Genomic DNA, 16,307 nt, shown 5'->3' with positions numbered 1-16,307 from the left:
ATTTGTCTAAAAACTTGGTAATAATGCTGAACTATCAAAAAGCATGAACAATTTGGGTGTTTTCTTTTTGTTTTTTTTTTCTTCTACTGATGCTTCTGTACATCATTCTATATCATATGCACATACACTTATTAAGGCTAATATCTTACAAAACTGAATGAATCTTTGAGATCTCTCTTTAAAAGAGAAGACCAAATGTTGAATATAAAAGCCAGAGAGATAGCATAGTGGGTAAAGATTTGCATTGCACACAGCTGATCCCAGATCTCCCCAGTACCACATATAATCTCCCAAGCACTGCCAGGAGTGATCCATGAGCAAGGTGTCTGTCCTACACATCACAGGGTATGCTACAAACTACCTCAACACACACAATAGAAAATAGGGGTGACCTGGAGTCTTATTACTAAAAGGAAAATTTCTAATCTATGCATCCCAGATTTGAATATTCTTAATGTGTGTGCATAACATTTCTGAATCATGTCATTTCTTCTTTAGAATATGTAATTTAGAACATTCTTCCAAAAACATATCCAGTAAATTAAAAGTGCATCCTATATTCCAAACATCTGCTTTAATTTCCAAGACAACTTCAAATATCAAAAGTTATTTTGTGTGACATACTTTTTTTTTTATATATTGATCTCTTCCTCCACTGCCTTGGTCAAAACATCCACCCATCAATCATGGCTTCCTATATCTCTTTCATCTCTCTGCCACTTGGAGTTTTCCGTCATATATATTTAAAGCTTTCCTTTGGTAACAATTATTAAGTGTTAAGGTCTCCCCAAATCTCCCCAAAGTCTTTTTTTCTACGAATTGCCTCTTCCAATATCTATGGTAATAGCAACTTGCCTACTGTAAAGTAATGTCTGTAGATGAGATTGGTCTATCATGAGACAAGACTGAACAAGTCAGGCAAGTAGCATAACTTTTCCAGATCCTGGCGCTTAGTCACCACTGAACCCGCTCTGAAGGTCATCTGGTCCACATTCAGAATGTCAGCATATCTTCTTTATGTGGCTGTTTTCGACTCAGATTCGAGTCTCAGTTTCTTCATCACAACTACTCAACACCTTGAGCACAGAGTTGCACAAAAAAGCTAATTCACAGAGAAGTATGAGGAGTGTGACACTGAAAAACAGTCCAAAGAGACTGGTGCTGGTGGCACAATCACTCCTTTCTGCAGTTTTTGGTCAGTACTGACTTTGACTCTGATGATTAATCAACTAACTCCACTGTCAATGAAAATTACTTCCTTTTTGACTTAAGATTATTTTTCCCTACTATTGGCAATCTCAAAGAACCTTATATACCTCTCATTCTTAAAAACAGAAATATTCTAAAACCCTTAAACTGTCTTCTGCCTTTTACTCTCTCTTTCCCTGTACTCATGTTGGCAAATTCCTCGAAAGAACAATCTGTTGCCTTTATATTCTCACCTGCTAGCAACTTAAGACAGGAGAGCTTCTATTATCAACACTCTAGTGAAACAGCTCTTATATCATTAATGGCTCTGGGGACTTCTTTAAAGGTCTCATATTGCCAGACCTTTCCACAAGGCAAAACTGTTATCAAGGTTCTCCTTTATAACTCACATTGCCTATCATCCTAACAGAAGGTAAACATTTGCTAGGTGAATGAATCAGTTTTCTAGATTCTGAGCTAAAGTTCTCTGAATCTGACTCCAAATCACTTCCAGATATCTATTTCGAATTCCCTACAGAGATACTGCAAACTCAAAACGTCTGTCATCCAGTCTATTACACACCACCACGTGGTACCTCCTATATATGAAATTCAACATAGTACAATCTATGCAGCAGGGATCTTAGAATTGACGCCAACACTTCTCAATAAGATCTGCTTCTACATTACGATTCATACTTTTTTGCTTTCCCACTATAATCGTTTACATTCAGCATTTCTCACCATGCTACAATGATTTACTAAATGCTCTCACCAGCCTTCCCCAAATAATATTCTTTAACCCTCTTAATACGCAATGATTCCCAATCAACTCTAGTTTAATGCCAAATTTGAGTATGCAGAACTAAGTTCTGTCCATGTGCTGTGAAACACAGCCTATCCTTCCCAGAAGACACAGAAAGTGGCCCTCATGAAAAACTGTAGATCACCAGCAATCAGGTCTCACCAACATCTCATCTTCACCAGAAGTCCTACACTTCATAGTACAAATTGTATCTTCTAGATGTTATGCGCTTTTTCTAGGTTCTGTTTCAACAGAACCACTGATTCACTGTCAGCCTGGAATTGGGTATGTCTTCATTGGCGACTGGCTCCCTCAATTTGAAATTGTCAGTGTACAAGTTAACTGTACTACATAAATTTCACTTAATAATAATAATTGTATTCATACTAAATTAAATTCCATTTGATGATTAAAATATCTGAGGCTGAGACTTTGAGACAAGTACCATTAAAACAGATTTAGTTTTTAAAACTAAGATGTTCCGGCTAAAGAACTTGCACTGAGTATACTACTTTGAAGCCTACCTCCGTGCAAGTTATTTGATTTCTTATTAGCAAGTGAAATAAATTTACTAACTGAATTTCTTTTAGCAGTTAAGTCAGATTAATATTTCTTCTCCAATGAGCCATTTCCCCATGATTTTATAAAAATAAGAACATTTAATTGCTTCAATTTTTTGAGCTCTAGACAGTTTTATTGTCTTTGGTCTCTAAGGTGAATTTTCCATATATGAATACTGAGGTCTACAAAAAGAAATATTATGTGCAATAAACAGTACTTTCAGAGTGGGAGAGGGTGAAAAAAATCAGCAAAATAACCAACTCCTTTAGCATCTTTAATGGAAATTTACATCTTATAAGGCTGGTATCTCTATTGTTGGCCCCACTTAGGTCAGTAGCATAGCATCTTTACCACAAGGTCTCTTGACCACTCTTTGAAATAAAGTCTCCCCAGTTTTGCCAAGCCCATATATTTCAGAGCTGTTCTTCCATTTACTCTGAAAATATGAAATCACTAATATCTAGCCATCCTTTTAGGCCTAACAATATGCACTTTAGAGAAAAACTTATTAGCTCCCCCACCATCCTCTTCTTTGTGGGCAAATAAATGTGAAAAGAAACCTCTCCCCAAGGGCCAGAGCGACTGTGCATTGGCCACTTCTCGTAGATGTGGCTACCCAGGTTCCATCCCCAGGAGCCCATATGGACCCCTAGAGCACTATCAGGAGTAATTCCTGAATACAGAGCCTAGAGTAACCCCTGAGCATCACTGGTGTGACTCAAAAAAAAAAAAAAAAGAACTTTTGTCCAGACTGTAACCAGTACTTTGTGGAAGTATGGATTATGTATTACTGATTTATTCATACAGCAAAATCCCTCAACAATTTCCCTTCTGAGGAAAATGTCCTAGTGGTAAGATGAAATCCTCTGAAACTTTCAGAGAAGATTCAAGTTGAAAAAGAACTAAGGTTGAGGAATGGTTATAGAGGGGAAAAAAAACCAAAATCCCTCTATTTGAATTAATGTCATACACAAATCATGACAAATGAAAAAATAATAGAAAATGGGGGGATACGAGCAATTATTTTAATAAAATATAAAAAATTAAGTTCATCAGAAGTCTAGCAGAATAAATTCTGAATTACATAGGAACTAGATTTCAACTATTAGGATTACCCACGAGTTTGTTTTATTTTAAAGTACTTAAAACGGTCAAAACCATTATTTTCTACTGATACTTTTTAACTTGAATTGTTCTTTCCTTTCTGATGTAGAATTTTAAATGTATACTTTTTTTAATCTAGCAGAGCATATGGTTAAAAAAATCAGAAACAAATGCTAAAATAACATTTAGCCAGATATGTTCCACATTCATATTCCACAGAAAGCTTAAATATTGCTTCATATAACAGCCTGATTCTGAACACTGAAATTAATTGTAAAGTATGCCAGGTTGTTAAGGCCACAATGTTAATCTTTGTCTTACTTATTGGAATCTATATAAAGAGTAGTTTTTAAAGAATGGTCATCATCTTCTTATTCAGTTCTGGTAACTAATTTGGTAACTGGTTTAGTAATCTGGTAACTGGTAAATACAAAATTACTAATTTTGTATACTAAGTGAAAAAATAGGTTTAAAGGCTATAAAGGAAAAGAAACCAACAGTTCAAAACTTTTTATGTCAAATTTTAAAAATTATGAAAATTTATCCTTTATTACTTAAACATGTCATAACATCCAATGTATTTAATTCTAACAAATATCCCGCATCCTCTATCTAAATTGCAGAAATAAATCGTATGCACGCAAAGTCCATTTAATAGATTTGCAACTCCAGTGCTATAGTTTCTTGCTCGTATCTGTTTGGTTTAAAGGATAGCAAAATTAGGCTGGGGACGCAGGGCACCCATGCATACTTGAAGATTTTATTTCAATCACAGCTGAAAGAGAGAAGGAAGGAGTGAGAGAGAAGTATCCTTAGAATGACACATTACTTACTCTGTTAATAAATGTATCATATAAGATTTTAACATTTCAAGGTGTTTTGTACACAAGATCTCATTCAAATTTCCCTGACAAATTATTCTTATATGCTGAAGATGTAAAAATATTTTAAATCACATCTAAGCCCTAAAAATAGTTGTAGATAAAGAGATACTAAAGCATTCATCTCTGTTAATAAACTTAGTAAGAGTATTTACCTACTAATAAAATGGGTAGACTGTACAATACAAGTGTATGCACACATAAGCATACTTTATACATATAAAGCACCCATGTACATATAAAATATTAATAGAATACCATAACAGTATAAACTTGACAAAATGTCTAATTATACAGTGTTCATACTCTCAATCCTCAAGAAAAATGTGAGAAATATAAGTTTTCACAAAGTGCTAAAGAATGAAATCACTTTCTTTCAAATCTATAAGCAATATAGGACAACTAATTTAACATTTGTCATGTAAAGATAAAAGTAACCACGTGTCAACGACATAGTTGGTCTCTTTGGTACAGCATAAAGTTTACTAGAAAGCAGCGTGAAAGGTTTGGGAGCACGCTTGGAAGAGCTAATGCACAATGTAAAGATAGCCCACGAATAGCGCCGGTTGACACAGTAAGAACTACGCCTGATGTGCGCTAGAAGCCTTAAATAAATGTGGAGTGGATGTAACAGAACAAAGTTCATTCTCCATGGTAAGCAGCTTACATGCTTTTTGAAATACTGCTCTAGACAGCTCTTTTATCACAAACAATGGGAGGCTGACAATGAAATGCTGTTCTTTAGAAATACTGGAAAAAAATCTAATGTTTAAATATTTAAGTTTGTTTATATTAAAAATGATGACCATACATGTAAATACTGAAGAAAATCAACAAACTGAATGATTTAAAGTATATTTAATAACTTAAAAGTTTAAAATTATAGTCTGAGGACATATACTAGAAAATAAAGTGTAAACTAAGAGCAACTTTCTTAGAAATACGCATCTATACTGAATAATAGGGAGCAGTAAATTTATATGTGCCTTTAATAAAGACACAACAGAGAACAAATTAAAGACTATCATTTATTATACGCAAATTTCAATTGTTTTTTTTTAAATTCCTAGATGCATGGGTTCTATAAAAAATCACAGGTCTAAGTGTGAATACAAAACTTGAATACAAAATTTGCAGTCTTGTTTGGTTTTCACAAAACTCTGCAAGGAGTAAACCTAAAATGAAGACACTTTTTGTCATTTTTTTGTCAGTGTTAGAGATGTATCTCAAAATATGTATGCAATAAGGTTTCTTTGAAGAAAGAATGGCAAGGTATTGGGGTTTTCTTTATATCTATTTCTAAAATAACTTCCAAACTAAGTAATTCTGGAATCACTTAGAGAGGCCTTGAAAAATATAACTGACACATTTTATTTATATTCCAAAAACCATAAGGTGAGATTCTTATATTTTTCCAAAAATGTTTTCTAGATTGTAAATAGTCTACTTAATATACTTTCGAATGCCAGTAACAACTATACATACACTTATGTAGAAGCATAATAAATGTAACAAGCTACTACTCATACAGAAATTTTAGACACTGTTGCATACTTTAGACATATTACTATAGAATAAATGCTACCTGAAGAAAAGCATTCACGATCTGAGAATGGGATTTAATGTATAGCATTTTTAGGTTTAATATTTAATATTTAATTGCTTGCTTTCATAATATATTTTTCTTATTTATATAGTATGTGAACAAAAATTGCTTATCACAGATAAGAATAATTATGTCATTTCTAATACACTAAAAAAATCTATTCCAATGTCAAGACATAGAAGAATTTTTCTATTTTTAAAATTAAATTTAACTAGTAAAAGAAAAACACATCAGAAGCATTTAAATCCAAAAGTACTTCTCTTTTATGAGATAAGGCATGTATTTCATGTTATAATTCTAATATAATTAACCCATTATATAGCTTATCTTAAAATTGCCATCATCCAATGGACTGTCAATTATTCTTGACTGCATTTTAATATGACTGTGATAAAAATTTAATATAAATAGACAGTATAAACACAATGTTGATTTTTTAAAAAACTGGATTTGTAACTAGTTTCTAAAATTAAGAGAAACAGGTTTAGATTAACATTACCGTAGTGTCTACCATACATACTATCCTGAGCTTTAAAATAGACGTTTTCATAGATGTGCCAAAAAATTATTTCTAGAATGCAAGCTTCCCTTCTGAAACTATATTTTAAAAACTACTAATATAACCTGGGCACTGCATAACATGTAATTGATGATATTACTTTCCATTTAAATATAATCCAACATGCATTAGGTGATTGATATCAAAGGCATACTTGTTTCACATCTTGAAACAATCTATTCCAAAGGAAAAACTTAAATTAGTAAAAGAATTTTAGGTACAATACAGTAATTCCTTTGGGGGAAAACCAGAAATTTAATGTAAACTCTTGTAAGAGTTTCATTGCTCTTTTAATCAAGATGAATACACTGCATGTGAATAGGTGCTAAACCAGAGATCAGAATATAAAGATATTTCGCATGTTTTATTATGAAATATCTAAACCCATAATAATAAACACAGAAAACAATGAATTACTAATTCTAGTCCAGGTCCCACTCCAAAAAGTACATAATTAATTTTACAATGTGTAGACTGGATGTCCTTCTGATAATGATGATAAAAACTTCTTATATTACTTTTCATCTGAAAAATAAAATTGTCAAAAAACAAAATAATTTACTAATGACTTCCAATTAACTGTTTTACACAGAAGTATAATTTGCCTTTTGTGGACACTACAATATCTGTGCTCAATTTTTTATAAGCTTGACATTTCCCCAATGATTTGACATTTATCCTGATACACACTCCATACAAATTTTTCCTTGCATGCAAGGAAAGTGACAGAACATGTTGATGAAATTAACACTGCATTTTAAAAATTTCATAGTTTATTCAAAATCTAATATGAAACTAAACCATCAACTATCATACTCTGTTGTATGTGAAGATGGTGTTACTAACCTGTCAGATAAGCTGAAGACGCAGAAGCCTCAAAAGACTATTATTATTTCCTACAGAAGGCTTAGTTCTATAATATATCTTATTAAGCTCATTTCATGAAATATTTTATATAAACTGAAACTATCCTAGACTTGCAACTGCTAAAATCTAAATTAGAAAATTTTTAAGGAAAAAAATTGTGGTACCCTAGTTCCAGATTTTTGTGCAAAATTTTTATTCTCATTTCTAGTGATTTTAATCATGAAAAGTGGATTATTTTAATTTTAGGAAAGCATCCATTGCAGTTATTTTAACAGTAGGGATTTTAACATTAATATTTTTCCATGATATGTCCAGGAATAAAAACTGGCATTTTGCTGATTTTTAAAGTCAGGTTTTTCCCGTGTGATGTGTGATGCTGCATTACCTACAGATGACAGAAATAACGATAAACTGTAAGTTGAAACAACACTTCAAAATATGCAAAATGAACAACAGCTTTTCAAAGAACCACTACTTTGACACAAAAATATAAGCAAGTCACTTGAGTGCTCGCTTTACAGGCCAAACTACAAAAAGACTAAATAAAAATGAATAAGTAAAAGTGTGATTTCTTATTAAGAATGAATAATTTGGACGCCTCTTTTTGCTAATTCTTATTCTTTTTATGTCTCAACATATCCGCTTGGAGCACACTGCCAATTAAACGAAGATCTACAGATGGCATTTACCCTTTTGCTTCATAACAAAAAGAATCTGCTATCATTTTTATGGAAGATTATCTAGAAAGGAACATGACTGTAAATCAATGACAAAAAATATTAGACATTCCCCATCTCAGCGTCAGAACGTGCATGCTTTAGATGCTTGAGCTGACACCTAAAGTAATAAATATTTGAAGCTGAATCTTAAATAATAGCTGCAGGGTTTCAACTGGTAAGGATTCACAGTATCCACCCAAAACTAGTATTCAGCACTCAGCCGACAAAGGACAGCAAATAATTCCCAACAGCTCAAATAGCGGGAAGGATACCTTGGGCTTTTGTTTTTGTTATGTAAAATGCATTAAAGTGACTCATCCATTTAATATTACCTACTCTTCAAATCTACAAAGTTGCTTCAAGAATCAAAATCAACGCTTTCCCCGAATGCCTGATACGTTATTCAGCGCGTTTTAAAAATATGTATGCATTTTCATGTGCCACTGACTTGGATTCTTTTTGCCAGCCTAAGAGAGGAGAGAATGGTTATTTTTCATTCCCTTTCTGCCGGGTGACTTATAGAGCTACCTTTAAACACTCTATTTCCAGAATCACTGCGAGGGCTTTTTTTTTTTTTTAACTTATTTTAGAAATGTTAAAAATAACAAAATTGCAGGAAACTGTGGAAACGCTCAATGCCTCGCTCCAAGAACAGGTTCTATGAATTCTGCGCGGAGAGCACGCGTGTGCCGGCCCCGGGCGGTTTCAAATCAAGGGGTGAGCGGGCGACAGCCCCGCCGTGGTCCCCGATCCTGCGAGTGTCCCACGGAGGTGGGGGGGGGGGGCCGACCCCAGCAGCCTCAACGACTCGGGTTTTGGAAAGAAGAGCGGGGGTCCCACCCCCCACGTGTCCCCCGCCACCCCCACGGAAGCCAGGAGCTAATCAAGTTTGGACCCGGAGCCTGGAGAGATGCCTCGTGCGGGCTCCGTGCGGGAGGAAGCCCGCGCCAGCCTGCACGCCCGACAAGACCTGTGTGTCGAATACCCACGCGAAGCACAACTTTTTCCTGGCCTGGGTGCGCTGGCAGAGGGGATCGGGAAGGAAACTCCCACCCACCCACCCACCCCCCACCTCCTCCCCGCCCCGCCGCTCCGGCTGAACTCCTGCAGCCCGGAGGATCCTTTCTGGACAGGGACCCGGGCGCGGCGAGCCGCCGGCCGACGTTCCCCGGGACGGCCGCGCGCGGGAGCAGCCGTCGGGTCGGCGGCGATCACCCGGGTGGGAGCCGCGCGCGCCGCCCGCCCTGGCCTCTCCCGCGCGCCGCCCGCCGGGCTCCCCACCCCCCAAGAGCAGCCAAGCCCCGAAACTCGGGAACAGACGCCCCCACTCCCCTGCTCCTCTTCCTCCTCCTCCTCCGCGCCATCCCTCCGGCCCGCACCAGGCCTCACCCGACCCCCGCGGACTCGGGCCACTTACGTGACAGCCGAAGGGAACGGCTCCTCCGACGAGGGACCGAGCAGCAGAAATTGGAAAAGTGTCAGCGTCCAGGCCAGCAGGCAGCCAGCAGCCATCTTCGCGATCGAAGATCAATCCCGCCTCCCCTCCCGAGCCGGGGCAAGCGCCGGGGCTGGGAAGCGGCTGGACGCGCGGCGGGAGCACGAGCTCGGGGGGTCCTGAGCGCCGACGTCCGGACGCGCGGGGGGCTGCGAGGGGGCGCGAGGGGCGCGGGCGGCGGCGGCGGCGGCGGCGGGTGGACCCACACTAAGGCGCGGAGGCTGCTCGGCGCCGCGGCCGCCGCGCCTTCGCCGCCATCAAGGGCGACTTTGGAAACAGACCCGGGGCGAGCCCGCCGGTGGCCGCGCGCTCGCAGTCCCGCTCGCCGGCGCTCGGTCTCCTCCCTGATTTACTCCCGGGAGGGCCGCGGAGACGGCGGGGGCGGGGCGGGGGCGGGGGGCGGGGGCGGGTGCCGGAATGGGAGGGAGGGAGGGAGGGAGTCGGGGTGGGGGGTGGGGGGGGCGCTGCGCGACTTGGGGTGGGGAGCGGCTCCGTCTGGCTTCTTCTGGCGGCTGGTCGCGGGCGGCTGGGAAGCGGCTGGGGGTGGGCCGCGGGCGGGCCGGGCGTCAGCGCCGCCGGGCGGGGACGGGCCCCGAGCAGCCCTCCATACAAGGCCGGGCAGGAACTCCCCCAAGTCGGCGTCGGCGGGCGCCCCGGCGTGCGCAGGGGGGGAGCCGAGCGGGCCCCCAGCCGCCGAGCGCCCGGAGAGCAGCCACAGGCTGTCCTGGCTCCAGCCCGCTACTTGGCCCCGTCTCCAGGGGTTATTTTTGGACCGCCAGGGCGCCTTCCCCCAACCCTTCTTCCTTCTTCCCCCCCTCACCGCGCTGCCTGCCCGGGATTCTAAGCGGAGAGAGATTTCAATCACACATGCAGGGCTGGAGGTAGCGGGTGCTGGTCGTTGCCTTTGAGGGCACCCGTTTGCACCCTGCCGGGTGGCACGATCAGCCCAGGAGGGGGCAGACTTTACAGCCCTTAGAACACGGCCGCTTGTCGGTGCTGCCAGCGCCCATCCTGCCCCCGCAGGTACGGCTCACCTGGCGAGCACCGAGCCCAGGGCCCCGATCCAGGACGCCCGGAGCTGAAGGAAGCTGAGGCTAGACACCCCTGGCCACACTCAGCAGTGGGCAGAGGGGAGAAGGGCAGCTCTACCGAGGGTCTCTCTAACGTCCTTCTGACACTGCATGCACAGGTGGTCAGGGCCCCTGCTCTCACTTGTACGGGATTCTGCCGGACGACGAAATGCACTGGGCTGGGACCTGGGCTTAGTACAGGTGGGAGTTTGCAGAATGCACCTGTAACGTTTAGAATTCTGAAGACACCGGAGAGAGCTCAAGGGAGTCGTGCCCCGACCCTTTGGAAGGAAACAGCGGCCCCGGGCTCGGGGCCTCCTGGTGGAGAGACAAGGAGGGTCGTGGTCTAGGCCTCGCTCGCAGCCCAGGCCGTCCTAAATAGGAAATGCGGCGCGGGTTGGGGGTGCGAGGGTGGAGGGGAGCGGTCGGCTTTGCTTTCTGCCAGCGTCTTCAGTTCTTAAGTGCCTTCCAGGAGTGCATTACAACCTCTTGGAGAAGCATAGAAAACAACCTTCCGGATGAAGAAAAATGACCCCCAGAGAACGCTGTGTTTATGGGGTGGCTAGAAGATCTCAAATGGTCCATTTTTAGGTTTCAGGGGGGTACTTAAGAAACGAGTAAGGGCCTCATTAATTCTGGATTGATCTTCCGGCCCTCTGAAGGCAACCTCCCCGAACAGAAAAGAGAACACTTGCTAGGGACTTTTTTTGTTTTGTTTTCTTTTGTTTGTTTGTTTTCAAATGTGTGTGATTTTGAGACTCTTGCCCCAGCGATGTTCCAGGGCCTTGAGCTCTCCTTTGTGTGACTTATTTGTTTTCTTTATGTTCTCTCCATCCCTATCTTGCTCTTTGTTTCTTTCTTCCCACTCTGGCTGGCCTCACAAAAGGCACCCCACTGTGACTTAACTTAGTTTGTTTTATGCTAAGCATAGAGAGTGTGGCAGCAGGAGCTGCTCAAATGAGAGATGAAGTGGGATGTAATGGGATTGGCGCTAGAGCCTGGAAAGGATATTTTATGTAACTGCAGATAGCTTTCCGCTCCAAAATTAGATAACCAAATAGTCGAGTCCGTCATTTTTTCCCAATTTTTAATGATACAAACACAGCTTTTTTTTTTTCTAACATGGAAATCCAGGATCACAGGTTTAGAGACGTATTATTAGTTTCATTACATGCGGGCATCATAATAGCCTCATTATATAAAAAGATTATGTGTTTTGTTAATTACTCCAATAAATGACTTCAGACTTCCTACTAAACTACACCATTTCCAATGCTCTGTCTTTAAGAGTAAGAACTTAAAGAATGCAATACACTTCTAGCGAAGGTAAGTCATCCTCCATTATTAACTTTGTTGCCCCTTGAACCAAATCTCACTTGGAGAGAACAGTTACACTCAAATAGCTGAAACTGTTGAAGAAAGATACTTGCTTCTACAATTACCCACTGTAAGCCTAAATCATTGTTTAACATTCTCTTGTGAGATTTTGCTCATAATTGCCTTCTATTAAACCGGTTTAATGGGAATATTCAAATGTTTTTATTTCTAATGCATGACAGCTAAAACAAGACCATTTTCACAAAACCCTCATGTGTCTAGTCTAATCGAATTAACTATTCTACAATGCACTTTTTGGCACAATTCTGTTAATTGGAAAGTTTCACCAAAAATCAGGCCATATCACATTAACTTCAATTTTTCTGGCAGGGAAAACTTGCTATTCAATACAAAATGTTTAATAAGTCTTAAGAATTAATGCCAATAGTATTGTTATATGGACTTTACCTAACTGAGAGAGAGAGACACAAAACACTATCCAGTCTTTATTTACAGTAGATATTGTAATTAGAAAGTACAGGTTAGTGAAGAATTACAGAAAATGTAAGATTCATGCAAAGATTTTCACGTGACCTATATATAATTTGTAATTTTGGCTAATTTTAAATTTTTCTATATTTAAGTGCTTAATTGATTAATATATGTTTCATTGCATTAATGAAAAATTTGAGAAATTAAATAGCTAGCTATGAAATGCCCCCCTTAATATATTGTTCATATTAATGCAGAATTCTTTTGTTGTGGTGTATGGGGTTTTTCTTTTTGGTTCAAAGAATAGCATAAAATACCTAATTGAATTCTCTCTCTCTCTCTCTCTCTCTCTCTCTCTCTCTCCCTCCCTCCCTCCCTCCCTCCCTCCCTCCCTCTCTCCTTCTCCCTTTTCCTCCCTCCCTCCCTTCCTCCCTTTCTCTTACAAACTTACACAGAGATACTGAAAAGGAAAAGATAATTCTCAACCAAAAGAATCAATCATTTAAGATGAAAGTTAACAAAGGGCCTATTTGTTACATGCAAATAGAGTAAATGACCAGTTTCATGTAAAAAAATGCTATAGAGCATAGAACCATAATAAATACTTGTGTTGTGAGGCTATAACATGCTTCTATGCACACAACTGTCAAAGTTAAACACAAATAGATGGAAAGCTTCACCTATGTCCTTAAGGGAATAATTTCAGGAGATGGGAATAAGAAAGAAAGCAACTAAGAAATAACATTTCCAAAGAGAATGGTTAAGGGAGTATATAGTGGTTTTCAAGTAAGCATTTACATTCAATACTTTTAAACTAAGTGGCACATAGAGACCATCAGTGATAGCAGTCTAGAAAAAATCTTAGAGAAAAAAATATGGACAAATACGTCCTATAAACAAAACAAATATTTAGAAGAAAAATTTTCTTGGCTCTGTGGGAGAGACTGTACAGAGATTAAGGCTCGTCCCTTCCATATCTGATCAACTCTTGTTTGATCTCTCACTACAAATGGTCCCCTGAGCACCACCAAGGATGATGCCAGATGAAGAGCCAGGAAAAGCCCTTGAGCCCCACAGGGTGTGACCTAAACCCCACTCAACGAAAACACCTTCCTCCCACACAAAAAAGAAATTTTTTTGGCTCAAGTTTACAACTACTGACATTGCATTAAACTTTGGAGAAAAGAAATGGCTTTTCAAACTGGACAAAAAAAATGCATAAATATTTATTTAATGTTATTATTTGTCCATCAGAGTTCTATATTGGAAAACTTGATGTTAAGTATTAAGAAAAGAAACATATTTTAAAGTACCATCATACCTTCAAAGAAGCAATAGTTTTAATGCGGTTCTAATTTGGAATATCTTTAATCAAATTTTTCTATTTATTTCTCTTGTTAAATCTTTTCATCACTTCCCTTCCAATTAAACATAAGTGAACCAAAGGAAAAGATCAGCACCTACAGCATGACTTCCTATTAGAAATACATATATTAAACCCTATCTAAGCTTTCATAATAAGATCCTTCTTTGCTCTGTACATAGAATTTTTTAATTTAATTTGTAAATTATAGCACTGAATATATGGAGTCCATTTACTTGGGCCTACTCACAAGGGAGATTATTTTGTCATTTCACAACAAAATAATATAAGGAAGCATGTTAATGTGAGATAAATGGTAACATTTGAAAGGAGCCAACCAATAACTGTTGGTCCTCTCTCTAGTTTGTTAAATATTATGGATGTCTATGAGAGAGTACAATAACAGTTATTATTCTACAAATATCCATTTTAACACTTTATAAAATATACTATATTTTCACAGGATTTGGATATGTTAGAAATTAACCTCAAATATACCTACTGTACAAATAATACATAATTAGTGCATTAGATGAGTATCATCACGAATACTACAAAAGGCTAGGAATTTCTTGTGGAAAATCATTCCCCTAACTAGACCTCAAGATTGGAATAGTCTCCAGGGTAAGTCATATAAATGGGCATAAAAAATTGCACCAGAGAGGAACAGAATATAAATGGGCAACAAAAATGATTCCAGGAAAAAAGAGGATAAAATCATATAGGGTTTTCTGAATATTGAGAGCAACTTGGGCAAAAATAGAATAGGTAACTTCTATACCCTTATTCTATGTTTTAAGGATTCATGTTGACTCACTCTGTAAAATATCCCAGTCGGGGCTGCCCAGGTGATCCTAAAGTTTGAACAGTCTCGTGTGTCTTCTTATGTGCTTTTTTTGCCTCATTCTCTAGGACTCATCGTTGGAGGGAGGTCAGAGGTGCCAATCTGATTGGCTTTATGCAAGTTTTTCTGCTATAATGAGCATGAGAAAGAAAATAAGATCAATCATTTTATATTTTATTCATATTTAGGCTTTATGATTAAGATGCCTTCACTAATTGGAAAGGAGACATTACTATCTGTAAACTTGAAACAGTTTATGGTATCATAGATGGAGGATTTAAGCTTACATGTTGGTATCTGGCAACATTGAATAATCAAGACAGTAAATATTTTTATGTAACAGGAATATCCAAGATATAAAAGATAAAAGTGTATAATTTATAAGACTTCTTGATAGTATAATTAAACAAAAACTATTACCAAATTGACGGAACGATATGGTTTTATGTTATCTAAGGTTCTATTATATTTTTTATTATTGAATGAATACCTTAGGTGGTGGACATAACCAGTGCTGTTCAAGAATCACCCCTGGTTGTAGACTTGAGATCACTCCTGATGTATTCAGGGAACATATGAGGTGCCAGAGGTTGGAAAACTGGCTGTGTGCAAGATAAGCACCTTATCCATTGTTCTATCACCCTAATCTCTGACTAATGGTTTTTGTATGTTTGTTTGTTTTTTGTTTTTTAATCCCTTTACCTTCTCTCCGTTTTTCCAATGTGATGACCAGGAGTCATGAGTGCACTTAGTTGTTGTACTTCTGCACGCTCTATGTGTAGTGCTCATCTGGGTCTCAAACTGCAGAAACACTAGGACTTACTTGGCTCACCACTAGTGGACACAACACCACCACACCCTTGCAAGACAGATATTTCAGCCTCTGTGCCATTCCCAGGATCAGAATATCCAACTCCCAACCATAAGAATTTGTTTCTGGAGAAATAACTCAATAGACTGGAGTGTAGTGGTCCATGGTCAATCCTTAGCACCACACACAGGATCCCATTAGCTCTAAGGAGTAAACCTTGAACATCGATGGGCATGGCTTGAAATATTTTTAAAAATTAAAATCTCAAGCTTGGAATATAAGCAACTCTGTTCTAAAGATACCCATTATTTCTAACATTGGAACTGATTTTCCTTACATTTACTCCAGGGTGCCCCATTCTTTTTAGAATATGATTCTTCAAGAGTGTCCAAAATTAGCAAGACGACAAGTTGATAACACATATTTGAAAATCTAGATGAAGATATTCCAAAGTCTTGAGTTTTAACTTGTAAATTTATCTGGGTACTACTATAACATCACATCAATATAGATCTTTTACCAAGATGCTTTTGTGTGTATATGTTATACTGTGCGGGGTACTTACAAATTATATTTTAGTCAATTTAATCAAAGTGTAAAACTTGAAAAGAGCAAACAAATAACA

General features: G+C 39.0%; 1 protein-coding gene across 2 annotated transcripts in view; it reads right to left on the bottom strand.

The window, feature by feature from the left end:
• Window positions 1-10,147, bottom strand: part of CACNA2D1 (calcium voltage-gated channel auxiliary subunit alpha2delta 1) — a 459,233-nt gene extending 449,086 nt beyond the window's left edge. Inside the window, exon 1 of one of the 2 annotated variants that reach the window (XM_055124139.1) lies at window positions 9,708-10,147. In XM_055124139.1, the coding sequence (XP_054980114.1) occupies window positions 9,708-9,802 (95 nt within the window). In that variant the 5' untranslated portion in view covers window positions 9,803-10,147. The remainder of the gene's footprint in view (window positions 1-9,707) is intronic. The other variant, XM_055124138.1, reaches the window with a different exon arrangement.
• Window positions 10,148-16,307: the final 6,160 nt, after the last annotated feature.

This window comes from Sorex araneus, chromosome 1 (genome assembly GCF_027595985.1).
Source record: "Sorex araneus isolate mSorAra2 chromosome 1, mSorAra2.pri, whole genome shotgun sequence".
In the NCBI taxonomy this organism is placed as follows: domain Eukaryota; kingdom Metazoa; phylum Chordata; class Mammalia; order Eulipotyphla; family Soricidae; genus Sorex; species Sorex araneus.
Note: the sequence above shows the minus strand (reverse complement) of the source record. Positions and strands in the feature narration are given on the sequence as shown.